Source organism: Ictidomys tridecemlineatus, chromosome 4 (genome assembly GCF_052094955.1).
Source record: "Ictidomys tridecemlineatus isolate mIctTri1 chromosome 4, mIctTri1.hap1, whole genome shotgun sequence".
In the NCBI taxonomy this organism is placed as follows: domain Eukaryota; kingdom Metazoa; phylum Chordata; class Mammalia; order Rodentia; family Sciuridae; genus Ictidomys; species Ictidomys tridecemlineatus.
In genome coordinates, this window is record NC_135480.1 from 63,327,065 (window position 1) to 63,354,012 (window position 26,948).

A 26,948-nucleotide genomic window follows, 5' to 3' on the forward strand; every position below is an offset into this window, starting at 1 on the left:
GGACAATACCTTGGAAGGCTCAAAGAGGAATTCTGGGATCTAGTGGGGACAAAAAAAAATTAAGAATTGAGGTCCAGTGTGGCTGTAAAGGGGGATTCTTGTGTGGGTCCAGGGCAGTCAGTCACTTTGCCTGGGTGACATGGGGTCTCACTGCCCTTAGTCCTGAGGAAAGCCTGCAAGCCAGAGCTTTGCCCAAGGTCCCTAGTCACACTCCAGGGAGAGAGGCAGCCTCGGACAGGGAGGACTGCAGCGACAAAGGAGATGGGCAGGAAACCTGAGCTCTTGTTGGGCTCAGTGCCTAGACAGCTGTGCAACCTGGAGGAAGCACTTAACCTTTCTGGTACTGTCACCTGGTGTGAAGTATAGATGGGGGATCCTCACCAGGCTGGCCTCACAGAGATGGGAGGATCAAGTCAGAGTTTTAAAAGCCATTATTTCATTCAGCAAATGTTCTAAGGTGCCTTCTCTGTGCTGAGCCCTCTGCTGTGTCCTGACAATACAGGAAATCAGATCAGTCTTGAGTCCCAGCTGAGGACAACTAAAGAGCTCAGAAGAGTCCCAGTACCCTGACCACTAAACAAAGTTCCAAAGAGGAGGAAGGGAACCTGGAGGGCTTCCTGCAAGGGGCAGAAATTATGCTGAGCCCGGAGGGGCTGAATGGGCTAGAACTGAAGGAGCACAGTCAAGGGGAGCAACCCAGATGGGCAAAGAGTCCAAGAAAAGATATTTCCATTAGATGCAGCAGAGAATAAACACAGTCTGAAACTCAACTGGCTACACATTTATTGAATACCTATTGCATACCCAACACTGACAACTCCAAGATGGAGAGGACTGTTCTTCCAGAGAATAGAACATTTCCCTACTTGAACAACACAGAGCACCTTTGTTCTGTCCTCTGGCACCTGATGATTCTAAGTTCTTCCTGGGCCTCAATCAAGGTTGCCTGCTGCCCTGAATCACCTTTGGCAACATGGGGCAGGGCGGGGGTGGATCTGCTATAAGCGTTTATTGTACCCTCTTTTGTGCTAGCCCCTATTACTGGAAATAGAGTCATGCAGAAGACTCAGTACCCCTGCCTCCCAGGAGATGTCAGAGCTAGGGTCTGTAGCTGATGTGGGCCAGGATTGAGGGGAGTGCAATAGCTGGGGGCTTTCAGAACTTATGCCCACGTGAGAAAAGACACTATCAGCCTGTGCTCTCCACAGACCAAGGGCACAGTACAGGGCAGGAGTGGGCTCCTAGTGTTGGGCAGCTCTGGATACATGTGCTTGCATCATAAGTTTATAAGCCTGCCCATCTGAGAGTGCACCTGGGAACCTGCATGTGCTCAGCAGGGTGCCTACCCAAGCATGTATGTGCTTATGAAACTACAGACACAAAATAAGATGCACTCAAATCTCTCTCTCTCTCTACATGCACATGTATGAATGAGTGTGCATGTATTGCATGAAACACATATGAGCCTGCCTGGAACCACGCATAAGCTTGACAAGCCTTTCCCTACATGTGAGTGCATATCTAAGTAAACATGAGTCTGTATATTCACATGTGGACACACCTAGGTCTGTTCATGTTGAGCTTGCCTTTACATGTATAAGCACATGTGTATGTACAACCTCATGTGTGTCTGTGCAGACATGCCCAACTCTACATGTGCAAGTCCAGTGCATCCTGGTATGTGCAGTTGTCTTCTGCTAGTAACTGGGAGATCTATAATGGGGATAGAGAAGAGAAGACTCAGGGGAAGGGAGGACTGGGGGAACCCCAGTATCACCAGCCTTGGTCCTTAATGTTGTTCCCCATCTGAGACCCAGGCCACTGCAGGGTCTGTGTCTTCTCCTTAAGTGGTTTCGATCGGTTGGTCGATCTGTTATATATAACCTCAGAGAAGTCAACCCAACAACCACTCCCAATTCAAAAGAAAGAGACTGACTGACTGTTTCTTGCAGGGTGGGGGGGGGAGGCTCTCTCCCAACAAGCTTCTCTGATACTGGAGTGGCCTGCAGATCAAATGTCAGCTTCTCCAACCTGAATAATTCATGCTAAGGCCAGGAATGCTCCTTCTCAGGAGCCTGTCTCTTTAAATCAAGTCTGGAGCTTCCCAGTTCTGCAAAAAAAAAAATAAATAAATAAGTAAAATCCAGAACAAAACAAACCTATAAACAGCTCAGCCCCCACCTCAGTCCTGTTCCCCTCAGACACCCCACTCTATGCTGCAAAATCCATTCTCTTGGCCTCTGGAGCCTCCACTACACACCTCCATTCACCACTGACAGGTGGGGAAGCCTGAAGAAGGGGCAGGCTGATGGTGTCCTGGGGGTGCACAGGTGCTGGGGCAGGGAGGAAAAGCAAAGAGCTGAATCACTCCATCTATCCTGTCCCTGTGCCTAGGAGAGTGCTTGGGAGGGTTCCAGCCTGCTGGAGGGAACCAGATAGGAGAGGGCAGAGCAGCTAGAGTTGGGGGCCATGGGACTGGGGCTCCACAGACTTTCCAAAGGCGTAGGACAGGGTCAAACAAAGGCTGGTGGTATAGGACCTGCAAGGGTGAGGACACAGATGTGCCTAATGGAACTGGGGTCGCAGAGCCAGTGGCTGAGACTGGGGATTTTCCAGTCTCTCTCCCTCCTAGCCCAGCCCCTTTCCCCGATCAAAGAGATGAGGAAGAGGTTGGAAAACGAGTAACTTTCTCAGACCACCCTTCATCCCGGTCTCCTCTTGCAGGGGCAGCGCTAAAGTCCGTTTCCCACATTCTCGCCAGTGAAGACCCACCTGACAGCTCGCCCCAGCCGGCCCCGCCCCACACGTGCCAAAGAGGGAGGAGGAATGAACCAGCTTATAAATGGGGGATGGGGGGAAGGGAGGAAGCAAGTCAGAGCCTCGGGGAGCCAAACTTCTCAGCAGCTCTGAGGCTGACGAGCGGGGAGCGAGAGCGCAGCAGCCGAAACCCTGAATCTCCAGAGCCTCCCACCCCGCCTCCCTCGGCTAGGAGGGCCCTGAGACAACGCTGGGGGCGGACGAGGCGGCCAGGAGGCGGGGAGGGGGAGGCAAACCCTGCCCACTCGGCTCCGAGCCCAGAACCGCCGCGGAAGTCGGAGGCCGGCGCGCAGGGCAAGGAGGGCACCAGGGGTGGGGGGCTTTGCTCCCCGCCTGATCCCTCTCACCCCCAGCAAGGAAAGTGAAGATTCCTTGGACTTTAGAGGCAGCGGACAGACCGACCAAGACTGCTAGCCGCTCCAGGTCAAGGACTTGCCCCACCCGTGTTCCCCCCAGGCGCTCCCAACTCACTGGTGAGCGCGGCGGCCCGGGCGCTGAATGCCGGGGCGGCCGCGATGGCCCCGCGTGCGGGACAGCCGGGGCTCTGGGGGCCGCTGCTGCCGGGACTGCTGCTCGTGGCGGCGGCCTTGAGCCGACCCGCCGCGCCCTGTCCCTTCCAGTGCTACTGCTTCGGCGGCCCCAAGCTGCTGTTGCGCTGCGCGTCGGGCGCAGAGCTTCGGCAGCCGCCGCGGGATGTGCCGCCCGACGCGCGCAATCTCACCATCGTGGGCGCCAACCTGACGGTGCTGCGCGCGGCCGCCTTCGCCGGCGGGGACGCGGACGGGGAGGAGGCGGTGGCGACCAGCGTGCGCCTGCCGTTCCTCACTGCGCTGCGCCTCACGCACAACAACATCGAAGTACTGGAGGACGGCGCCTTCGACGGGCTGCCCAGCCTGGCGGCACTGGACCTGAGCCACAACCCGCTGCGCGCCCTGGGCAGCGGAGCCTTCCGCGGGCTGCCAGCGCTGCGCTCGCTACAGCTCAACCACGCGCTAGCGCGGGGAGGCCCGGCACTCCTGGACGCGCTGGACGCCGCGCTCGCTCCGTTGGCCGAGCTGCGCCTCCTGGGCCTGTCGGGCAACGCGCTGAGCCGCCTGCCGCCCGCCGCGCTGCGCCTGCCGCGCCTCGAGCAGCTGGACGCGCATCTCAATGCGTTGGCCGGCCTGGGCCCCGACGAGCTGCGTGCGCTCGAGCGCGATGGCGGCCTGCCCGAGCCGCGACTGCTACTCGCCGACAACCCTCTGCGCTGCGGTTGCGCTGCGCGCCCCCTGCTGGCCTGGCTGCGCAACGCCACGGAGCGCGTACCCGACGCGCGCCGCCTGCGCTGCGCCACCCCACGGGCGCTGCTGGACCAGCCTCTGCTGGACCTGGACGAGGCGCGACTACGCTGCGCAGATGGCGACGCCGACGGTCGTGGCGAAGAGGTGGATGTCACCGGCCCGGAGCTGGAAGCCTCTTACGTCTTCTTTGGGCTGGTGCTGGCACTCATCGGCCTCATCTTCCTCATGGTGCTCTACCTAAACCGCCGCGGCATCCAGCGCTGGATGCGCAACTTGCGCGAGGCCTGCCGGGACCAGATGGAGGGCTACCACTACCGCTATGAGCAGGACGCCGACCCGCGTCGCGCACCTGCCACGTCTGCCCCTGCGGGCTCCCGCGCCACTTCACCTGGCTCAGGCCTCTGAGCTTCACTGCCTGGGGGTTGAAGGCTGCCCCTGCCTCGCCTGAAGCCTTGGAGATGAGACACCCGCAAGCTTGGATCTCTTGAGACCTGCTCCAGACCAGCTGGAGACCTTTGTATCTTGACATCCCTCCCACTCAGAAGCTCCAAGCTGTACCCTCTCTCCCTGGCCTCTGAGAGTTCCCACAGCCAAAGGCCAAGAGACACCCCATCTGATTCCAGAAACTGTACTCGCCCACCTCGGGCTCTGAAAGTCCCTCCCGCTTTCTAGCCTCTCCTGGAGACCCTGTCCTTCAATCCAAAAGCTCTGAGACTGACTCTGAAACTCTGCTTGGGCCCCTGCACCCTAGGCTGCACTGACCCATCTTCCACTCAGAGCCCTCTGTCCTCCCTCTCAGGGCTCAGGGGCCATCATATTCCCTTCTGGTCTCAGAAGCAGCGCACTTCCATTAGGATTTTGTGAACTTTGAGCCCTTTATCTTAATCTAGAGCTCTAAGCCCTCTATTGAGCTTGGAGACCTTCATCATTAGGTCCCTATGGGTTGGCCATTCCCTCCCAATCCTTGGCCCGGACTTAGGGCTCCGCTTCCAGTCTGTCTCTCCCTTTCCAGGGACAAGCACACCCCCATTCTGGCCTTAGGGTGGATTCCATCCTCAGCCTTTCACACCAGGGCTCTGATCCTCCAATACTCAGAGCTTGCTCCCAATCTTAACCTCTCGGCCCTCCACCCGACTGTTTCGATCCCCTACCTAAATCTTAGGCTCTCTATTCCCTGGATTCCCATCACTTGCATTTATACCCACTCCTGGCATTCGATGGTCAGGGCCCAAGGAATCCATCCACCCCTGGGATACGCCACCCCCTTTTCTCCTAGAATGAGCTCTCTGGTCCTTCCTGCGGGAAAATGCAGGAAGGAGTGAAGGGATGATGGCACCCAAGAACCAGGACCACTAGGCCGTGGAGGCTCCAGAGTTGGGAGGGGAAGGGAGCTGCTGCCTGTGGATCCCTCCATGCTGCCTCTCACCCACTGTGGCTTTCCTCCTCTGGGGACTCTTTGCTACCACCCACCCCACCCTGAATGCCTTCCTGAAGAGGATGGGGGTCTGGCCTCCTGTCCCAGACACAAGCTCTCCTGTTTGGGGTCAGAGCCTCAGCGCCCTGCCTTCTGCATGATCCCAAAGCACAATCGGTGAGTGGGGAGGGGGCTGCCTCTCCCTGACTCCCACTCCCTGGGTCAGACAGAATGGCTGGCCTGTGCTGCCTCTGCACACAGGAAATCTCCCTCCTTTAATATATTGGCTTGAGACCTGCCCTCCCACCCCTCACCCAAGAAATCTGGACCTCCCCTGGGCAGTTTTCTATAAAGTCTGCAATAATCTCAGATACTGTGCTCTTGTAAGTGGTGCTTTGTCATTCCTGCTGACCTTGGGGCATTGATGGGGGTGGGAGGTGACATGTGGGAGGGCATTTTGGGCCTCCCTAAAGTAGGGCAGCGACCCTTGGGAATGTGAAAGAAGAAATGGGCTGTGATTGTGCATAGAGGGTTGAGGCTAGACCCAAGGTGGGACCTCCCATTGGGATAACATTGATCTCCAAACAAGTTTTTACTTTTTTTGCTCTGAAATGGGGATATCCACAGCCAGGTTGGGATCCTACACTTCCTCTACATCCTCTTCCTCTTTTATTCCCCCTCACTTTGGAGGATGAAGGAGAGTGTATTTGGACTAATCAACCCTAGCCTCAGCTGAAGCTCTTGAGGAGGAATCCAGCTGTGAAGAAGAGAAGTCTGCTGCTTTGGAATCACCCCCTTGGATGGGTTTCCTGATACTCCTGCGTCATGCCGCACCCTCCTGGCTGGCTGGGTAAGAGAGGCTGAGAGAAGCAGCAGTCTAGAGGTGGGGTGTAGGTAAAATGACCGCCTGAGATATGTGGAAAAAGGAGACAGGAAAGAGGCTTGTCTCCCACCTCAAGGTCATCAGACTGAGTTATTTTGCATTCAAAGTCACAGAAACTTAGAACCATGGGGCAGAAGTCTAGAATTCTGGCATGTTAGAGTCTCATCCACTGGTCAGGGTCCAGGCATATATTCTAGAATATATGCCTTCTAAACATCGAAAAGGACCTCAGGGTAATGTGGGAAGCCTCCTAAGCTGTCTCAAGGAGCAGACTTCCCCTCCTTGGAATCACCCCTTTCAGTACCAGAGGAGTATGCTGAAACCCTCTGACAGTCCTAGTTTTGCCTGGGAGCTGGGAGCATGCCTTACCCAGGACAGCTCTGCACACAGTTGGAGACCATGCATGAGTCTCCTCATCTTGTCCCAGCAAGTTCCCTACCACATCTCCCAGTCATTCCCCTAAGAATGTATTAAATCCTCTAGAAGTATTCCTATCAGCCAGTGACCTTCACAATATGCCCTGACCGTCCCCTAGGACACCATAGTGATGGTCTGTAACAGGTTAGAGAACTGGGTCTCTAACAGATCACCTCATTACCAAAGGTGTGCCCTCTGGTGATGTGGCCCAAGACTGCAATAAAACCTAGCAAATAAAGGATCATGCTATTAGCTGTGGGTTTATTGTCAGCAAAAACCTTTGAAGCTTTTATATGAGAACTACTATAGCAGGCTACTAAGTACTAAGAACTTAGTTTTATTGAACTACTAAGCATCAATAGAGTGCCTACAACACACCAGTTGATGTTCAACCTTAGTGCCGTTCCTGGTTCCCATTACAAGTTATCTCCGGTCTGCCACCGTCTTTGCAATCTGCCTTTGGCTTTATAGGATTGGTAATGGGGCTCTCCAGCCTTGTCTCCTCTGCAAAAGTAGCCATTCCTTCAGCCTTTACTAAGTACAACTCTGCCAGTCCTAGGGAAGCTAGGAAGGAATCACATTTGATCAAAGTCTAGGGAAAAAGAAATCCCAGGAAACTATGAGGGCTCAGAGGAAGGGCTGAGCTTACAGAGTCGTCTTAGGGGAAGTCACATTTGAGCTGAGGTTTAAAGGATGAGTCAGAGTTTGCAAACCAGAAATATCAGAAGGGTCAACTTGTGGAAAGGTCTGGAGGCAGAAAGATCTTGTCAGTCAGAGGACTGAAGAAAACAAACCCTGGCTGCAAATAGGTAGAAGGGTGTGTGTGTGTGTGTGTGTGTGAGAGAGAGAGAGAGAGAGAGAGAGAGAGAGATAAGGATCTGCATTTTCCACTAAGAAGCACAGAGGACTGCTACCCTTGGAGAAGTCAGGAAGGAGAGGCGTGTGAGACTTGGGCAGGGGAGAGGGACCCCACCTCTTACTTGGTTATTCCTTCCTTCTGCTTATTCGTTTTGAGGCTAGGCCTCATGCTGGACCCCAGAGACACAGAGAGGAACCAGACCTAAGCCATGCCCACAGGAGGCCAGAAGGGCAAGGGGGGAGGGATAAGGGAAGAGACCTTGCGGGGAAAGGTGAGATAGGGGTCCGGTTGGCACTGCCCTGGTTCTGGAGGTGTTGGAAGTGAGAAGTAGGCAGAGGCCTGGGGACCACAGGGCCCAAATGGCAAAGGGAAAACAACTACTTCTAGGATGTCCCCTTCAAGAGCAGATTGGTAGAGAGCGGCAGAGAGAGAGGGAAGGTGTGGGTGTAATGTCAGGAATGTGGCAGACACGAAACCAGCTGAGCCCTTGAACATGGCAGACTTCCCGGGTTCTGTGACCCTGTAAGCAATGTGAAACTGCCTTTCAAAAACACCTCTCAGAGAGGCCCTTCACCTCCACAACCCCTTGGAGTGGGAACCAGGGCGGGCCTAGCCTAACTGCTGTCCGGGGTTTCAGGGCGAGCTCAGCATCCGCCTTGCCGTGTCACTTGGTCCCTCGTCAGTTAGAAATACTGGTGAGGCCCTGCTGTGTGCTGGGCGCCAGGGAACATGCGGAGCTGGCTGCTGCCTTTCTGGTCCAGCCCAGCACTCTAACCTTGGACGACCTGCCCCTCTCTGGCTCTAGGTTCTTTCTGTCCAGGCGGAGGCTGGACTTGTGACCTCTGGAGGCACTGGCTGCTCTCACCGAAGTCCATCTCCTTCTTCATTAAGTCTCTGCCTGGCAGACTCTCAGCCCTAATTTATGGGCCTGGCCTTTCCCAGACAGGGCAAAGTGACGGGGGCAGTTAATATTCCTATGGTAATGCACTTGGTCTCCTTCCGAGGCCCCTCCTCCACCCCTCACCCCTGCCTCACTGACCCATCCTCTTCCCTCAGCAGCGCCTCAGGGCCATTTACCAGGAGTCCTCCAGCTTCTCTCCGACCACCTAAACCAGCCCTTCCTTGGATGGTGGGGAAACTGAGGCTCAGAGAGCACAGGAGCCCAGCGAGGTCACCCAGTGGTCAGGAGCAGATCCAGGGCCCAGGATGCCTCTGGGGCTATCCCTGCTTTGCTCTGAGTGCCTGGCAGGGCCACCCCACTTCCTAACAGAGGATCTCTACACTATGGTCACTGCCTCCAGCAGCCAGACCTAGGTCCTGCTGGGCCGAGGAGGTAAAAACAAAGTAACAGTGAAGCGGGACAAACTCACCAGTGCAGCTTCTCACAGGCTTCAGTAGTCCTGCTCCAGCCAGGGGCAGTCCACCCTCCCCAAGGCAGAAAGGGGCTTGTTTGGGATTCCTAAGCTCTGAGGTCCCCACGCATTCAGCCCATTCCTCCTCAGTCTCTCCTCTCTGCTGAGCGTGGCTGAGCACGAGGTTTATGTGGACAAACCAGATCCCAGGAAGCTGAAGGGGCCCAGGGAGATCCCTAAGGAAAGTGACCAAATGGGCACACTTTAGCATGAAAGGGACAACTGGGAGAAATTACGTGGGACAAGAATAAACTAGGGCTTCACAGACTAGTGGTCCTGGACACCAGTGACTTTTGATAAGACTTAGAAGGGGAAAGAGAGAGTGCTAGACTGCTAGGCCAGATAGTCTCCGAACACTATGTGACCAACATACCCCCTTCCTTGACCATGTTTTCCAGCCACACCAGATCATGCAATCTTAGTAACAATCCCTGTGCTGTGCCCTGACTCACATGGTACCCTCTTTCCGGCACAGGAAGCATTCAGACTGGGCAAGGGTCCCCTCAGCTTTCCTGAGCTTGCCCTTTTCCAGACCTTTATTTGTACTGACTAGTTTTCTTGTCCCTTGTCTGCTCCAGGTCATAAGCTTTCCCCAGGACAGGGGCTGGGCTGGCTCACTTTTAGATTCCCTAATCCTGTGCACAGAGAAGATTTGTGGAACTCCCTTGATCCCTGTTCTACAAAATGAAAGGGGGAGAGGCACCATGCTGGGCACTATGGCCTCCCTCTCTGCTCTGAAGGTTTACATTTCTTTTAACTCTCACTGCCTCCCCTTCGTTAAACTGAGGTTATAATGGTTATAATGGTAGGAGATGCCTGGGTGGCTGTTCCTGCTTACTGTTCTACAAAGTGAGTAAGCAAAGAAGCTGGTGCAGTGGCCCATATTTGTAATCCCAGCAACTTGGGAGGCTGAAGCAGGAGGTTCATAAGTTTGAGGCCAGCTCAGAAACTTGGCAAGACCCTGTCTCAAAATTTTAAAAAAGCTGAGGATGCAGCTCAGTGGTAGAGAACTCCTGGGTTCAATCCCCAGTACTACAAAATAAAACCAAGCAAAATGAGTAAATAAAAAATATGCAGTTTCAGAATATGCAATCTTGCAAAACATCTTTTAGCCTTAGACTCTTCACTTGGGCTTTTTAATACTCTTACAGAGTTCAGGCCGGCGTCTGGAATATTTGTCCAGGGTTCTGTGTGGACAGCATCTGCCTCTGACTTAACCTGAATTCCTCTCTTCTGGAAACTGCCGCGACATCTGTTGGCGAATCTGAGTCGGAGCGGCGCCAGCTCCAACTTTTCTTTGCATACTTGCGCCATCTGCTGGTGGCCATGGGAAAGTTCCTTCATTTAGGCAATCGTTCATGAAATACTTTTCATGCTCCATGAACCGTGCTAGGAAAAAGCTGGGTATACAATTTTGAAGAAAACTGACAAAAGTCACTTCCCTTAGGCTATATTAATAGTAATAACTAACATTTATGTAGAAATTGGTAAGCTGGGAGCAATGGCGCATGCCTATAATCCTAGTAACTTGAGAGGCTGAGGCAGGAGGATGGCAAATTTGAAGCTAGCCTGGGCAATTTAATGAAACCCTGTCTCAAAATAAAATATTAAAAGAGTTAGATATGTAGCTCAGTGGTGCAGCTCCTTGAGTTCAATCCCCAGGGCAAAATGGGGTTCTAGGCACTTTACTTGTATTAATCCATTTTACCCTGATGACAATTCTGTGAGGTGGGTATTATTATTCCTACTTTACAGATGAAGAAACTAAGGCATATGGACAACTTATTCAAGGTCACTTGGCCAGAGTCAGGCTCTTGGACAGTAAACAAGTAAATGAATAAGCAAGATCCTTCTTATAAGAGAAATAAACAGGGCAAAATGAGAGTGACAGGGAAGGGTCTCCTCTGAATGGGAGGAAGACCCTCTGAGAAGGCAACCTACCCTAAAGAATGGAAAAGGAACCTGTTATGTCAAAAGCCTAGGAAAAATCAATTCAGGCAGAAGTGGTCAGTGTGAAGGTGCTGAGACCAAATGCTCCAAAGTTGGGTAGAAGGCAAGTTCTCACCATTCTATCTCCAAACACCTTTCCAATCTGTCCTTCTAAATTCACCACCCCACCCCACCCCACCCCCAGCCTCTGCATCTCTTTTGTGGATCTCACGACTAGTTTGCTCCCTGATACCCCTGCCTGCGGCTTCTTCAATCCTACAGATCCTGGAAATGCATGAATCTAATCCTGTCACTGCCCTGCCTAAAACCCCTCCCACTCTCTTTTGGATATAAGCCAAGCCCTTTGGATTGATTTTTCTGTAACCCCCTCCCTCAGGTCCAATTTCCTGCAAACTCCTCCAGTTCCCTTTACCCCAACTACACAAAGCCCTTACAGTTTCCTAGAGGTCCCAGGTTGTCTCACCCTTAGAGGTTCCCCAGGAGCTGCCCTTCTACCTGAAATGTTCATAGCCCCCCTCACCTACCTACTACCTCCTTATCATTCTCTCAAAACAGTCCTAGCATTACTTCCCGTAGGAAGCATGCTGTGAGCGCAGGGTCCCATTTGCAGTCACCCTCACCAGCAAATCTAAACCTTCATCCTTGTTCCTCGTTCCAGTGAATTTGTGAGCAATTTGAAGGAAAGGATTGTCTGATCTATCTATCTTATCATCTTTAGGTCCCAGCACAAAAGCCAGCAAATGGCGCATGCTCTATAAATACTGTTCACAGCTGTGAACTCTATGTTGTTCAGTTTCTTTCTCTGTTCCTGATTTTTGAAATTTGTACAGCATAAAATCTACATTTTGGCATGCAGTTCTATGAGGGATTTTTTTTTTTTTTTGGTACGTGGGATTGAACCCTGGAGCACTTAACCACTGAGCCATATCCCCAGCTCTTTTTAAGTTTTATTTTGAGATAGGGTCTTGCTAAGTTGCTGAGGCTGGCTTTGAACTCACGATCCTCCTGCCTCAGCCTCCTAAATCACTGGGATTACAAGTGTAAGCTGCCGCACCAGGCAGTTCTGTGAGTTTTTGTTAGACCAGGACGCAAGAAAAGACCACTGACTCCAATTAAAATCAAATTAAAGCAAGCTTATTATTTCGACCGGCCGGACTGCCTTTTCCTCCCAAAACGGCAGGAACAAGACAGCAGCCCCAGCTTTCCTACAGCCCAGCTTTATAGCCCAGAAAGTTACACAAAAGGGGGGTTACAGATAACAGAACTCTGACAAGCATCACACTAATGGTAGTTTACATTTTTTTTTTTTTGCTGGCTCCAACATCAGAATTTATGAAGACCATTAGAGCCTCAGAGAGGGTCGTTGTCTGGCCAGGGAAGGCCAATATTTATGAGGTGTCACTAAAGTTTCAGAGAGGGCTGCTATCTGGTCAGAGAACCAGGCATGGGTGAGTTCAAGGCACGGGCAGGCATTCCAAGCAGGTTCAGAGTTTGCAGTAATTTATAGTAAAGCCGAAATTAGCTTTTCATGGCTTTGTGGCAAGATGGCTCCCAATTTAATAAAAGATCAGGTTGGGTCTATCATTTTGATGACTAAGATAGGGAATAGTTCTATCAGCCTCCAAAAATCACTCCCCTGCTCTTTTTTTTTTTTTTTTTTTTTTAGATTTCTTGGTATTTTTAATGAGATAATGGAGTTGTCTGTGAATAGAGACAATCTTTCCTCCTTTACAATCAGTCTTCCCTTTGACTCTTGTGCTTCCTTCTGCACTGGCGAGACCTCCGGTCTGATGTTGGGAAGGAATGGTGGGTGATCCTTCTGGCCTAGTCTCTACCTTAAGGGACAATACCTCTCAGCATTAGCTGTGATGTTGGCTGGAGTGTTTTCACAGATGTCCTTTGTCAGGTTAAGGAGGTTTTTGTGATCAGGAATCAATACTGAATTTTGTCAGATGCCCTTCTCTGCATATATTGAGATAATCATGTTTTCAGCTACATCTCCTAAATCTGAATGCTTGTTTTCAATTTTCAGTTAATTCTAATATTTGTTCTAAATTTCCTTGTGATTTTCTGCTGGGCCCATTTAAAATTGTTGCTTGATTTCCAAATATGGACAAACTTTCCAGATACCTTTCAGTTTTTTATTTCTAGTTTATTTCTGGTGTGATCAGAGAATCTGCTTTTTGTGACTTAAGTTTCTTTTGCTTTGTTAAGGTTTTGTTGAAAAGCTCAGAAGATGGTCCTTCTTTTTTTTTAAGAGAGAGAGAGAATATATATAGAGAGAGAACTTTTAATATTTATTTTTCAGTTTTCGGTGGACACAACATCTTCAAACATCTTCATTTTTATTTTTATTTTTTTTTAATGTGGTGCTGAGGATCGAACCCAGTGCCCCACGCATGCCAGGTGAGCGCCTTACCGCTTGAGCCACATCCCCAGCCCAAGATGGTCCTTCTTGATGAATAGTTAATTACTATGCACTTAAAATGAATGCACGTTCTATTGTTTTGAGGTAAAATATCCTATAATGTCAGTTAGGTCAAATTAACTGATATGGGTGCTCAAGTCTGTGTGCTCAGCAACATTTCCTCCCCTTTCTCTAGTAGTTACCAAGACAGGATTGTTCCAGGTTTGTAGATTTCTGCTCTCAGTTCTACCACCTTGGGCTTCATGTATTTGGAAGCATCATGATCAGATGCCTCTACTTTTAGTATTATTATGTCCTCTTGGTAAGACACTTTTATTATTATATCTGTCCTTCTTTATCCCTTGTTTTGAAGTCTACTATGCCAGATATTAACTTGGGCTTTTCAACTTTCTTTTGATTGCTTTTTTGTATCGTAGATCTTCTTCATCCTTTTGCAATCAACCTATGTCTTACATTTAAAGTGGGTTTCTTGTGGACCACATATAGTTAGATCATGTTTTCAATTCAATCTGACAGTCTCTGTTCTTTAATTATTGTATTTAGACCATTTTCATTTAATGTAGTTATTGATATGGTTGGTTTTACTATGTTTTAGTCAGCCTTTTCTCTGCTGAGACTAAAGGACCCGACCAGAACAACTGTAGAGGAGGAAGTTTATTTGAGGGCTCCTGGTTTCAGAGTATCTCAGTCCACAGACTGCTAACTCAGGGATCAAGATGAGGCTGAACATTATGGCAGGAGAATGTGGCAGAGGGAAACAGCTCACATGATGATCAGAAAGCAAAGAGAGAGACTCCACTAGCCAGATACAAAGATATACCCCAAAGGCTCCCCCAAGGGACACACCTCCCCCCAGGGACGCACCTCCTCCAGCTACACCCCACCAGCCATCAGTTACCACTCAATTAATCCCATCAGATGATTAATTCACTAGCTGAGCTGAGGCTCTTGTAACCCAATCATTTCTTCTCTGAACCATCTTGCATTGTCTCACGTGAGCTTTTGGGGGACACCTCACCATCTTTATTTTTCTGTTTTTCCAATCTGTTTATTTTTGTTGTTGTCTTGGCTTTCCTGCCTTTTTTTAAAGAGAGCATTTGAATAATTTTTAGTCTGTTTTTTTTCTATTTTAATTTGTATTTTGGGCTCTATTTTTTTGTTGTTGTTGCTCTAGGGATCACAATGTACATATGCAACCTTTCACAGTCTACTTAGGGTTAGTATTGTACCATTTCAAGCATAATATAGAAAACTTATGAACCAAATAAATCTCTTTATCTTCACATTCTAGTTGCCATGTATATTTCATGTATTGTCTCTTATAGTTGTCATATATATTTCTACTTATTTGATAAGCCCCCATCAAAAGTTTTATAGTTTTTCCTTTCAATAGTCATACATATTTTTTATTTTTACTCAAATAGTTACCATCTCTGTGCTCTTAATTCCTGAAGATCTGGGTTTATCTCTGGCATCAATTTCCTTCAACCTAATTTTTCTTTTCAGTACTGGGGATTGAACCCAGGTTCTACACAAGCTAGGCAACAGTTCTAACTCTGAACTATATCCCCATCCCTTTTTATTTTTGACAGGGACTCACTAAATTGCTGAGGCTGGCCTCAAACCGGGAATCCTCCTGCCTCAGCCTCTGCAGTAGCTGGGAATATAGGTGTGTGCCACCATGATTGGCTCAACCTCAATAATTTTGTTTAGGATTCTTTTTTAGAGTTGGTCTGCTGGCGACAATTTCTTAGTTTTCCTCCACTGATAATCCGTACGGGAGGGAGGTCTAGCTCAGTGGTAGATCTAGCATGAACTAAGGTCCTGGGTTCAATCCCAGCACTGGGTGAGAGTGAGGCAGGGAGAAAAAAAGAAAACAAAGAAAAAGAAACTCCATATTTTGCATTCGCCTTGAAGGATATTTATAAGTTGAAAATTCTTTTCTTTTACCACTTTAAACCTGTTTCACATCCTTCTGGTTCCTGTGTTTTTAAATTGAGAATTTCTGATGGCAATTCTTTGAATGGAAAGACATACAAGAATGTGTTATTTTCTCTAGGAATTTTTTTGTTTTTATTTATCTTTGATTTCATTATATGCAATTTTATCATAGGTATCTGTGTGGTTTTCTTTGAGTTTAACTTGCTTGGGGTTTAACGTTTAGCTTCTTGAATATGTGAATCTGTGTCTTTCCCCAATTTTGCCATTATTTCCTCAACAGTCATTTTTTCCTTTTTTCTGGAGTCAAATGACAATGAATCTCAGACCCTAAGGTGGTGTTCCACAGGTCCCTGAGGCTCTGTTCATTTTTTCAACTTTTTTTCTTTTTTTTTCCAGATATAACATCTATTGGTCTATCTCAAGGTCACTAAATCTTTTCTCTACCACTTCCATTTTGCTATGAATCCATCCAGTGAATATTTTATTTCAGATATTACATTTTTTAATTCTAAAATTTCTATATATTTTTTTATGTTTTCATCTCTCTGCTGTAAACAATGATTGTCCCATCCATTTCAAGTTATAATTGCCACTTCAAAGTCTTTTGTGTTAATTTGAAACAGAATTCTAAGTCCTAAGTTGGCATCGGTTGATGGAGGCTAGTTTTCTGTCACTAGTTTCCTGGTTCCTTGTATGTTGAGTAATTTCAGGTTGTGTTCTGGACATTGTGAAAGTTATATTGTGTAGACTCTGGATCCTGTTATAATCCTCTATACAATGTTGATTTTGTTGTTATTGTTGTGTCAAGAGGCGATCGGCCTGCTGGGCACGATGGCACATGCTTGTAATCCCAGCAACTCAGGAGGCTGAGGCAGGAGGATCGCAGGTTCGAAGGCAGCCTCAGCAACTTAATGAGGCCCTGTCCCTTTCTCAAAATGAAAAATAAGAAGGGCTGGGGAGGTGGCTCATTAAGCACCTTTGGGTTTAATCCTCAGTACCAGGAAAAATGTGAACTCTTCCTCACATAGATCCCTACTTCTCCATGCGTTCTGTTAGCCTAGGTGGCAGGGAAGGCTTCAAAACTCGAAGTTACCTCAGGAAGAAGTCCAGGAAGAACAAGAGATGGGAAAAGAACAAGAGCCGGAGCTAAGGCAGGGCTTAGGACTGACTCCAAATGAGCGCAGTGGAGTTAAAGATAGAAGAAGGGTCTCACCCAAGGGCTCTGGCGTCCCGTGGGTTCTGAGAGGGATCAGAGGCTCAGCAGCTTCTCCCATGCTGGACAATGGCAGGACTGGACAGGAAGGAAGTTCTTGGCAGCAGAAGGGCTATAAGGACCAGGTTGGATTTGGGGCCAGACAAGGGAAGAAGGCAGCAAACCTTGTCCGGGGCAGCAGGGCAGCAGGACAGCACTTCCTGCTCTCTGTCCTGCCAGGAGCTTAGGAGACAGAAATAAAAGGACAGCAGCATCTTCTGTCACAAAAGACCTTTATTGGCCTCCTCCTTGTGGTTCTCTTGTTCATTTGTTCTGTTGGAGTTGAATAAACTGGAATAACTTATCTGACGAACTAAGGAATGCCACAGGTGCAGCCAATTCACCTGGAGGGGGTCCAGGAGTGGGAGGGCCACAGAATAACCGACAGTCACTTCACAGAAGGGCCACAGACCTGGAGACCCACCCAGCCACCTGTCCTCCACCAGCCCAGGACTCACAGGCTCACTCATAGGAAGAGGGAGTCCCAGAGCATCTGTGACCAGACCTCACTGCTGAGCACAGCTGCCCAGGGGGACAGTACATTCTGCACCTGTTCCCTGGGGGCTCTGCAGATCAGTCACCCAGGACAGGACCTCACCCCAAGTTTGTAAGGCACCTCTCATATGCTGCCATTTCATACTCCCTCCTCACCTACACGCCTCCCTGTGGCCCTTGCAATAATCCCTATGAAGGTGAGCACAACCTGGTACTGGCCCCATTTTACACATGTAGAAACTGAGGCCAGCAGGATCTCCAAGGGCACAGGTTGAACATAAAGTATCCAATGGCACGCTCTTTCTCCCATGCCATGTGGCTTGCAGTGCCCCGAGCTTCACATTCACATCTAGAATGTCCTGGGAGGTGGGATTTTGTGCCATGGGCTGGTCCAAAAGTACCCACCTGCTATTGAGTGCCCACGAGGGGCCTGGGCAGAGGGGCAGGTAGGCAGAGAAAGAATTCAGGCGACCTCCTGAGGGGGCCAGCCTCTTTTGGGGCACAAAATCTCCTGTTGTCCACATGCTTGGTTGGTCACAATTGTGGTAATAGAATCCTACTGGAATTACTCAAGGAAACTTGGTGCTTAAAAGGTCTCTGGGGGACTCCTGGCCTCAGAGAAGAGACTTTGGTCATAAAGTCCTCGTTCAGTATGCCTTTGTGTGAACCTGGGTGTCCATCTCTCTCACTGTATGTAGTTGAACCTGGCTCTAGATTCTCCTTCTCCGGTCACCCTGATCCTCCTGACATCCTGAGGGCCTGGGCTGGGAAGTAGGGTGTCACACAGGGGTTGGAGACAAAGTCCTGGGTGGGGATTGGGCCTGTTCCCTTGCTCCATGGTCTCCCATGTGGCCTAGGTTAAGCCCTAACCTTTCTGATCACCAGCCCCTGCCCAAGTCAAACCCAGGCCAGAGCTTCGGGGTGGGTGGGTTAAAAAACAAAACAAAACATGAAATGTGTCTGCGCGTGCACCCGTGTGTGTAAGCATACACTTGGGCCTTGGTCTGGGAGACCCAAGCTCCAATATGAAGACACTTTGAATTGGAAAGCCCAAGCCATGCCAACATGAAAAGCAAGGATAGACTCTGTGCTTGCTGGTCTAAGATCAAACCTCAGAATGGTGGTTTGAAGTTTTTCTTCAAAACAAAATTTTTTAAAGTGAAACCACAACAGGCAAGAGAGAGAAAAGCAGAGTTGTTCTGGTGAAGTGGGAAGTGGGGAGGGCTGGAGACTCAGCCTTTGCCCCCACCTTCCTCCCGTAGAGCTGCTGACGAGGCCCTGTGGGAGTTCCACGGTACCCTGTGGAACTGGCTGGAAAGCCACTATCAGTGTCTACGGATCATGGGTCCCAGGGACCTGTGCTTTGATTTCCATTTTGGGGTGACAAGTTGGGAGAGAATGTTGGGGGAGGGTGCACCCCCTTCCACATGGCCTCTCACTACTGTGCGGTGAGCCTGCAGGAGCAGCCAGGTGGGGTCTGCCCCACAGCGTGGCTTCTTCAGTCAAGGAGGGAGAGAAAGGAGACGGCACTGCTTGCACCAGGCAGGCTGTATGAGGGAGTAGTATGAGGGGAGCCTCTTTTGGTCCCTGTTGATTTTAAAAAGAAAAATGTCAGGACAGGCATAGGCCTGCATCCATGAGACCCTGTAGGAGTTCAAGATTGGACCCTAAAAGAGTTCAAGATTGGATGGGTAGGGCGTGCCCAGGCCCTTGGCACTGGCAGGAGGCAAGCTGCCTCTCTGGGCTGCTGAAACCACTGGGAGAGGATCAGCAGGGGCTCAGGGCTCAGGGCAAGAGATCTGGGCTTTCCCTGGGCCCAGGGCCCTCTCAAGTGTCACCAGGAAGCTCTGTTGATCCTGATGGGGCCTTTTACTTTGAGGGCCAGGAGTAGGCAATTTCTATTTCCCCTCACCCTTGGATTTCTTTTACAGAGCAATGGTGGGTTCCGTACCAAGCCTTCTTGACCTCTGTGGGGTCTGAGAGGTGGGAGATGTGGGGGACTATAGGCCTGGAAGGGTCCAAGAACCCCCCCTGTTCCCCAATCACTGAAAATATGCACATCTTTTCTGTCTTGGTTGCTTGTCGGTGATCATGGTGTTTCCAAATAGTGTCTGCATTTCTCTCTCAGCTGGGTCACCAAGGCCAAATTGGCTGCTTCTCATTCTGGTTGACAGTTACCTAAGTGAGAAGCAGGGCCAGAGATGAAGACCAGCGGGAGGTGGGTTGGCGCACAGTTAACTTCCTGTGTGACCTTGGGTCATGCTCTTGAAGTTGCAGGTCACACCTGGTGGCTGTTTGCAACTTATAGGAGTGTGGGCCACTGGTTTTCATCTCGCAGCCATTTCCTAAGTCAGGCAGGGAAGGAAGTTCTGTACCATTTTAGTTAGGGAAGCTGAGACTGAAGGTGTGGGACTTGCTCAAGGCAACCCAACTGGTTGGTGACAGCCAGGCCTGAGAAGCAGCCCTGGGCACTGTTCAGCCCTGGCATTGCTTCCGCTGCACCGAGTGGGAGCCAGCTGGACCAGAACCAGGGCAAGCCCACTCTAGCTTATCTGGGCTTCGAGGCTGAGAAGGCCCTGGGGTCCAGCCAAAGGACTCAGTCCTTGTCTTCCCAAGACTGAACTCCTCTCTGGGCTAGGTGCTGAGGAAGCCCAGCTGGCCCTCTGCTTTGTGCAGCTTCACCCAGGCCAAGTTCTTCCTTCCTGCCCAGATTGGCAACATCCTGCCAGCCCCATGACCCACTGGGAAGTGGGCTGCTTGGCAAGCACAGGCCCCAAACACTTGGCATAACAAGAGCCAGTACTGAGGGTTGGTCCTGGGGCCTAGTAAGGCTTCCCCACCCCCACTATCACTCCAAGGTGTCACCTGGCCAGGCTGACTCCAGGGTGGAGAGGGGCCCTGCAGAGAAGTACTGGGTCATGTCTAGATGCTGAGTTCAGAGATGGTGCCTGGAGCTGACCAGAAACCTGGAAAGATGATATGGGTCCTCCTCTTCAAGAAGAGACCACAGAAATGCTTTGGCCTGTGTCTCTCAGGGCTGTAGCACAAAGCTGAGTAGAGGGGCACCTGGCCAATAGGCACGTGGAACCAAATCCAACCTGTGTGACACTCACAGGCCTGTGCATTCTGCGGTGGTCTGAGTCCCTCTGGCAGGGCACTGTGTTCTAACTCACATCAAGGCACTCTATGAACCAGCCCTGGATGCAATGCCAGGAACAGAGCCTGGGATAGACCCATCTCTGTGCCACCAAGGGTGGGCATAGAGCACAGAAACTGTCAGCAAAGAATGGTGAAGCTGAATTCAACTACACTTTACCATTGTCCTTGTGCAGTCCTGGCTCAAAGAGCAAAAAGATAGTGCCCTGGTACTCCCCTGCAGCTGGAGAAATTTCAATTAATACTGGAAAAATCCCTACAAGTGTGATATTGAAAAGCAGGAAGCTTCAAAAACCAGCCTGACAAAATTTCTGTGTGCATGTTAGGGATGGGGGAAAAGATATTTGAGGGGAGAAGTTACCCCCAATGCTAAAGGGTCTTGTACCAGCCCCAAGTTTCAGAGGAAGACACTGAAGGGTACATGCTCTGTGCGTCCAGCTCCACAGTGACCCAGTTCCAGCAGGGGCTGGATGCCTGGGGGACCTGCTGCTAGGACCATGGGACTGGCCTGGATAATGTGACTGCCCCCAGTTGACCTGGTTCTGACCTAGGAAGGAGTTCCCTTGAGTTGAGCATTCATGAGATTTAACAGGCATGGGGCCAGGCTGGTGACAGTCATTTCACCATGGGGAAAGGTTTGTGCAGCTCATCCCCAGAGGTGCCGGGTTGGAAAGAGTTGGGATCCAACTTGTATAAAAAGTCGTGTTGTCTCCCTTTTCAGGAAAATATGGGACCAAGACAGAAGTAAGCAGAAATTGAGAAGAAATCCCCCTCGTTCTGCTAATTAGTATATTTGCCTGGTAAATCTCATGTTGCCCACATCTTCCGGGGGCTGTGAAGCCCTGCAGAACCTATCACAAGCCCCCCATCAAGTCTCAGCAAACCCAGGCCTTAGGGCAGAGCAGTTCATGCAGGCTATGGTCAAGGTTTGACATCAGGTGATACCCCGGGAGCCCAAAAAGGGTCTTTCTAGGCCCAGAATTTGGACAGAAGCTCTCTTGGATCCTGTTGCTTCTGAGGTCTGTGAATCCCCTCTAGAAGCCAATGGAACAGGAAGCAGCCCTGGCTCCACCCAGCAGACCAGAGCTCAAATGTTCACAAATTTTCAAAGCCAGAAGTCCCCGAGTTTTCCAGTGGGGAACTGAGGCCCAGAGAGGGGAAGAAACTTGCCTAAGATCATACAGCAAGTTAGCATTAAAGACCAGACAAGGATACCTTTCAATACTTGCCACTTATCACTATGTCTGCCCCATTGCCCTGGGAAAGGCCCCAGTTCTCAATCACACCAACACCAGCCAATGGGTATTAGGTACCTTTGACACTGGGAACTACTAGGGTCTCCATTCCCCCAAGGAAAGAAGCACAGCCTCTTTCCCTTTGCAGGAAGGCATCTTGATGGAGCCTACTACCTTCTGGGGAAGGACTGCCTTTGACAGTGGCCACTCTCCCCAGCTGTAGGGCCAACCCAGCCTAGTCATGGAAGATTACAGGGAGAAAGAGGGGGACGCTGGTGGCCTCAGCTGTCCCTGGACCTCCCACCTTGATCCTGGTGATAAAAAAGTCTTAAGTCTGTGAAGGAAGGGAGAAGGGGAGGCTCAACTTCCCACCTCTGCCCACCTCTGCAAGCCCCATCAGAAACTCCCTCTGCAGGGGCTAGTGCTTGAAGAGCCCCACCTTTGTGCATGTGAGAACCCAGTCCCCCCATCACCACCACAACACAAGGCAGCTAAGGTGCTCATCCTGGCAAGTCCCAAAGAAAACTGGCTAGTTGACACGGCTCGCCTCCATCTAGGTGTCTGCTGGTAAGGAAGTCATTTCATTGCTTTTCTCCACTCCTGGGTCTATGAGCTCACGAGCTTCACCAATGCCACTATCAGACACAGGGACACAGGACAAGGAGAAAGGTGGAGGGGGAGAGGTCTTTGGTGGGTCCAAACTGCAAAAAGGCATTGAGAATCTCTCCATGGTTCTGCCCCTCCAGTTGGGAGGGGGTGGCCTTCAATATAGTCATCTTTTAGCTGCCAGAACCATTACCAGGTAGAACTGGGGACATCTTCTCATGTGTCTTGAGCCCTCATGCCCACTCCTCCGAGCCCTCACACCCACTAAGACAGAGCCCCTCCAGCCCCACCCTGCCCTTCCCACTCCCCATCTCAAGCCCAATCCTAAGGCCAGGGCTGTGGTGGCCTCTGTGGGAATGAGCATGAAAAGAGGGTGGGGTGGAGCGGTGACCGCAGAGAGAGGTGAAGGTGGTGCACTGTTGGCATGGTGATGTGGGGCCAATCCTGAGGCCAGAGGTTCATCACCGTGACCAGGAAGACCACTTGGGGTCCCCTAGTTGAAATTGGAAGAACAAAGGGGAGGGAAACCAGAACAGGAAGAAGACAAGTAAGCATCCTAGTGCAAGAGAGCGGCCCGGAGCTGCTGGGCGCGGGCCGCCAGTCTATCTGTTATTGAGGTGTGGAGAGCCGGTGCCATCCTCCTCTTCCTCCTTGTCGTCCTTCAGGCCTTTCAGTCTCTGGCGAGCAAAGTCCTCAAACACAATGTCATCATCGCTGCAGGGAGAAACAAGGACAACGTGGCATGCTAGCAAGGGCAGGGAGAAGGAGAGAGGTCGTATCCACAGGCTTGACCACATGTGACACAGAGGGACCCAGGACAGAACCACACTCCCCAAGGTCTCTGGCCTCTGGGGCCAACCTGGGGCAGAAAGGCTCTGGGGATAGTCACAACTGGATTTGGAGAAATTGAAAAGTGCCAAGGGGGTCACGAACTTGACTCTTGTGCCTAAGGCCTAGGAAAGGACCCTAACTCTGGAGGGGGTGGGGGCATGTCAAATACAGGGAGTAGTGTGGTTCTCTGGCAGAGGTAGAAATCATCCCACCATGATAGGCCAGACCACCACATCCTCACAGTGTATTATGAATCCCTCAAGAGCAAGCCCAAGAAACCCACCCACTCACCCAAAAAACTACCCCTAGGTAGCATTCCAGAGAGCAGTGGGGCTGGCTTAATGGAGAGAAAGCCACAAAGGCCCTTTCTCCAGAAAAGTGTCACTCACATGCTGCCGTCAGGGATCCTGGGTAGGAGAGGGACTGGGATAGGGGAGCTAGCAAATCTACACAGGGGCAGAGGAAGGGGGATAGGGGAAGGGGTACCTGAGCAGGGTGCAGGACTAAGGGCTGCTTCCTTTCTGGCATAAAAGCCAGCCACACTTAAGACCAGGTAGGGACCCACAAAATGTCCCCTGCCCCATGGAGCCAGCCACATATGGGTCATCCTCAAGGTATGCTGGAGTCCCCATATCCCACATTTCTCCTGGGGTACAAGGGAGGGTGGCTTTTGCAGCTGGAGCAAGAAAGCTGCTTGGCCCTGGAGATGATTCGTGCAGCAGGCCCAGGTCCTCCCCCGGCAGCCACTGTCCAGTGCCACCAAGGCCTTTCACTGCAGGGAAATCTGCACTGGGGGGTCCCCAGGAGTCAGATGCAACGGGACCCAGACCCTTCCCCACCCCTCAGCCTGCCTCCATGGGTTGGTGAGAGCCGAGAGGAGAGCCAAGCCCAGGGCCCTGACCAGCCCTGTGAGGCCAGCAGGCGCTGTGGATGGACTGATGGACTGAAGGACGGACGGACGGACGGACGTGCAAGGATGAGGGAGGAAGACAGACCCCACCAAGGCAGGAGGAAGAGGAACAGGCACGGAGGGTCCTTCAAGTCACATGCAGGCAAGCGGGTTGCTGAAGAGGCGAGCAGAGGTGGCTCTCAGCAGACGGGGTTAGACCAGCTGATCCTCAAGGGTTAATAAGCATATATGCAAATGACCCTCCGCCCCGCCCCCTGGCCCGCCCCCGAAACATCCGCAGGCAGGGTTTGGCTTACTTTGTATCAAGTTCTATGAGATTTGTGTCTACTGGCGCCTCGTTCTCTGGAACTGAACACAGTGAGGGCAAGGTGCCCAGGGGTTAGTGTGGAATTGGGGACAGACCGGCTAAGATGGGGGGGGGGGGACAAAAGGGAGCTCATCCCAGGTCTTGAAACACCCCAAATCATCTTAAAGGCAGGAGGGTACAGGGAGGGTCCTGGATGCCCACTGCAGTCCCAGCAGATTTGAACCTCTGATCCTGTGCTCCCGGGATAGGTCTCCAACATGACAAATTCATTTCCAGCTTGCGTAAGTTTTTCTAAGAGGGTCTGGGTTTTGTTGCTTTTATTTGTTTTTCACATTTTAACCTCTCTGAATTTGGAGTGTAAAGAATCAATGACATTTCACATTTCAGCTTAATCGTGAGACCACTGTTTGCCTTTGTATATGCAACACGCAGTCCCTTGGGAAGCAGCCTTAGATCCAAAGAAGTGTAAACACTCCGTTATCAATTGGGGAAAGAAAAAATTTAAAAAGGAAATGCTGTATCAACAGGTCATCTCATCTGTGTGGCTCCTTCCCCCACTTCCAGACAGGCCCCAGCCCATCCCTGGATGCCTGGCAATGAACTTTCTCTCTTCCTCTCTCACAGAGGCAGGAGCCAGCACTCACTGACTCCTAGCAGATCAGAAGCAAATATGAGTGGTGGGCCCCACAAAAGACCTGGGGAGCTTGGGAAAGGATGACACTAGGCTGAAGGCTAGCTCAGAGGGATGTAGGATGAGGGGGTAACCTGGTGGAGGAGGAAACTAGCTCTCTGGAATCCCCCCACCCCAATGACCCACAGGACCTGCTTACCTTCCCGATGTGGGGGTTCCTCTTTGGGCTTAGGGTGCATTAAGGTGAAGGGCAGTTCCACAGCCACATCGCTGAAACACAGACCCAAACACAGTGAGCCCTGGGCCAAGCCTCAGGCTGTGAGCCCCAGTGCCCTGTCCGTCTGAAAACTGGGAGAGCTGTGTTAGAGGGAGATCCACCACACTACAGTGAGTATCTGTCTCTCTAGGAGTTGAACTAGGAGACCTGCTCTCCTGCTTCCAGAAGGAAATAGAAACCTCCCTTATCCTGAGAAGAATCCCTGGATTCCATGGGCCAGAAGCAGATATAGGGTGGGAAAGGAGTACCCAGGGCAGTGTGCCCTGTGGTCACGGGGTGGCTCTTGCAGTGCTCCGGGACCTTGCCCACCTCAAGTCATCACAGTCACCCAACTTTCCCTGACACTGCCCTTCCCAACTCCTGGATGGGACCCCTCCTGCCCTTGCTCCATCTCTCCATGCCTCAAGAAGCTCCTGGCACTGTGAAATCTGGATGTAGCACTATGAAGGCCCAGGACTAGGGCTATCTATACCATGCACAGAGTCTGGAAGCCTTGTGAAAGATGGAGGGGAGGGGCTATGGGGAAGAACTGACCACCGGCCAGTGCCTCTGACAAGGCCTCTCTCCCTTGCTCCTGACAGAATAATAAAAGCAGACATTTGCATGGCGTGACTGTGCCACGACTGTTCTAAGCCCCTTCCTTAGAGGAACTCATTTAATCCTTATAACAACCCTATTATTCACCCCCAATGTATGGATTGGGAAACTGAGGCACAAGGAAATTAAAGTCTCTTACATACAACTATTAATTGTAAGTGATGGAAAATTCTGGCTCCATAATTCACTCCCTTAACTACTGTGACAACAGCAGAATTGAGACTGACAGAAGCAGCCCTGAAGGCATCTTTCAGCTTGGGTGCCATCACCCTAGGACACCCCCCAAACCCTGAGTGCCTCCAGGCATAGCCACATTTATTGGTTTTGTTGCTCAAGGCAGCTGGGAAGGGTGAAGGGACAGGGACTGGCGTGGTTAGGGCACAAGTTATGCCATCAGAAAGGCTCTGCCAGCCTCCCTCTCATTGGTGGAGGACTTTACAGCCTTGAGTCCCACTCAGCTCATCTGGAAACATGGGAGAACAACGCCTACCTTCTAGAAGCACTGGAATTTCCAGCAGACATTGTAGGTAAAAGATCTGGTTAAACTGTGAAGCGTGAGCCTGTCAGAACCAGTACTTCCCCTCCATGGGAACACAGGGGTCTTTTGCTTTGGGTTTTCTTTTTTGGGTACTAGGAGTTGAACCCAGGGCACTCCATCACTGAGCTACATCTCCAGCCCTTTTTATTTTTTATTTCAAGACCAGGTCTCACTGTTGCTGGGGCTGGCCTGGAACTTGCAATCCTCCCACCTCAGCCTCTGGAGTTGCTGGGAATACAGGCGTGTATAACTGTGCCTGGCAACATGAGGGTCTTATAAGACTTTTTTCTTTCTTTCTTTCTTCTTTTTGGCAGGAGGTACTGGGAATTAAACTTAGGGGCACTTGACCACTGAGTCACATCTCCAGCCCTATTCTGTATCTTATTTAAAGTTGCTTAGCATCTTGCTTTTGCTAAGGCTGGCTTTGAATTCACCATCCTCCTGCCTCAGCCTCCTGAAGGCTCTTTCTTTTTCATTGGCTTTTTCCTTTCCTTTCTGGTGTGTGTGTGTGTGTGTGGGGGGGTGTCTTGTTTTGTTTTTTGCTTTCAAAGTGTTGAGTTGAAAGAGTGAGCCATCAGATGGAAGTGAATGGAAGACTGAATTGGCCAGCCTTCATGGAGACCACATAGGATATGGCTGAAAGGATCTGGACCTTAATTTCCCCCAAGACATAAGGGATAGGAAAAGGGACACTTCTGACTCCTCTTTGGGA

At 50.7% G+C, this 26,948-nt stretch overlaps 2 protein-coding genes across 8 annotated transcripts in view; one reads left to right on the forward strand and one right to left on the reverse strand.

Moving 5' to 3' along the window:
- Positions 1-2,842: 2,842 nt before the first annotated feature.
- Positions 2,843-5,880, forward strand: Tpbgl (trophoblast glycoprotein like). The gene has a single exon (XM_021725095.3). It carries the CDS (start codon positions 3,333-3,335, stop codon positions 4,500-4,502), a length of 1,170 nt encoding a protein of 389 aa, XP_021580770.1. The 5' UTR covers positions 2,843-3,332; the 3' UTR covers positions 4,503-5,880.
- Positions 5,881-12,144: 6,264 nt separating this feature from the next.
- The window catches only part of Arrb1 (arrestin beta 1), an 87,891-nt gene continuing 73,087 nt past the window's right edge, over positions 12,145-26,948 (reverse strand). For 5 of the 7 annotated variants that reach the window (XM_005323202.3, XM_040284955.2, XM_021725096.3 and 2 more), the window contains 3 exons: positions 25,024-25,094; positions 24,183-24,234; positions 12,145-22,859 (listed from right to left, as the gene is read on the reverse strand). In XM_005323202.3, coding sequence (XP_005323259.1) covers positions 22,748-22,859; positions 24,183-24,234; positions 25,024-25,094 — 235 coding nt within the window. In that variant the 3' untranslated portion in view covers positions 12,145-22,747. The other 2 variants (XM_078046682.1, XM_078046681.1) reach the window with 2 other exon arrangements.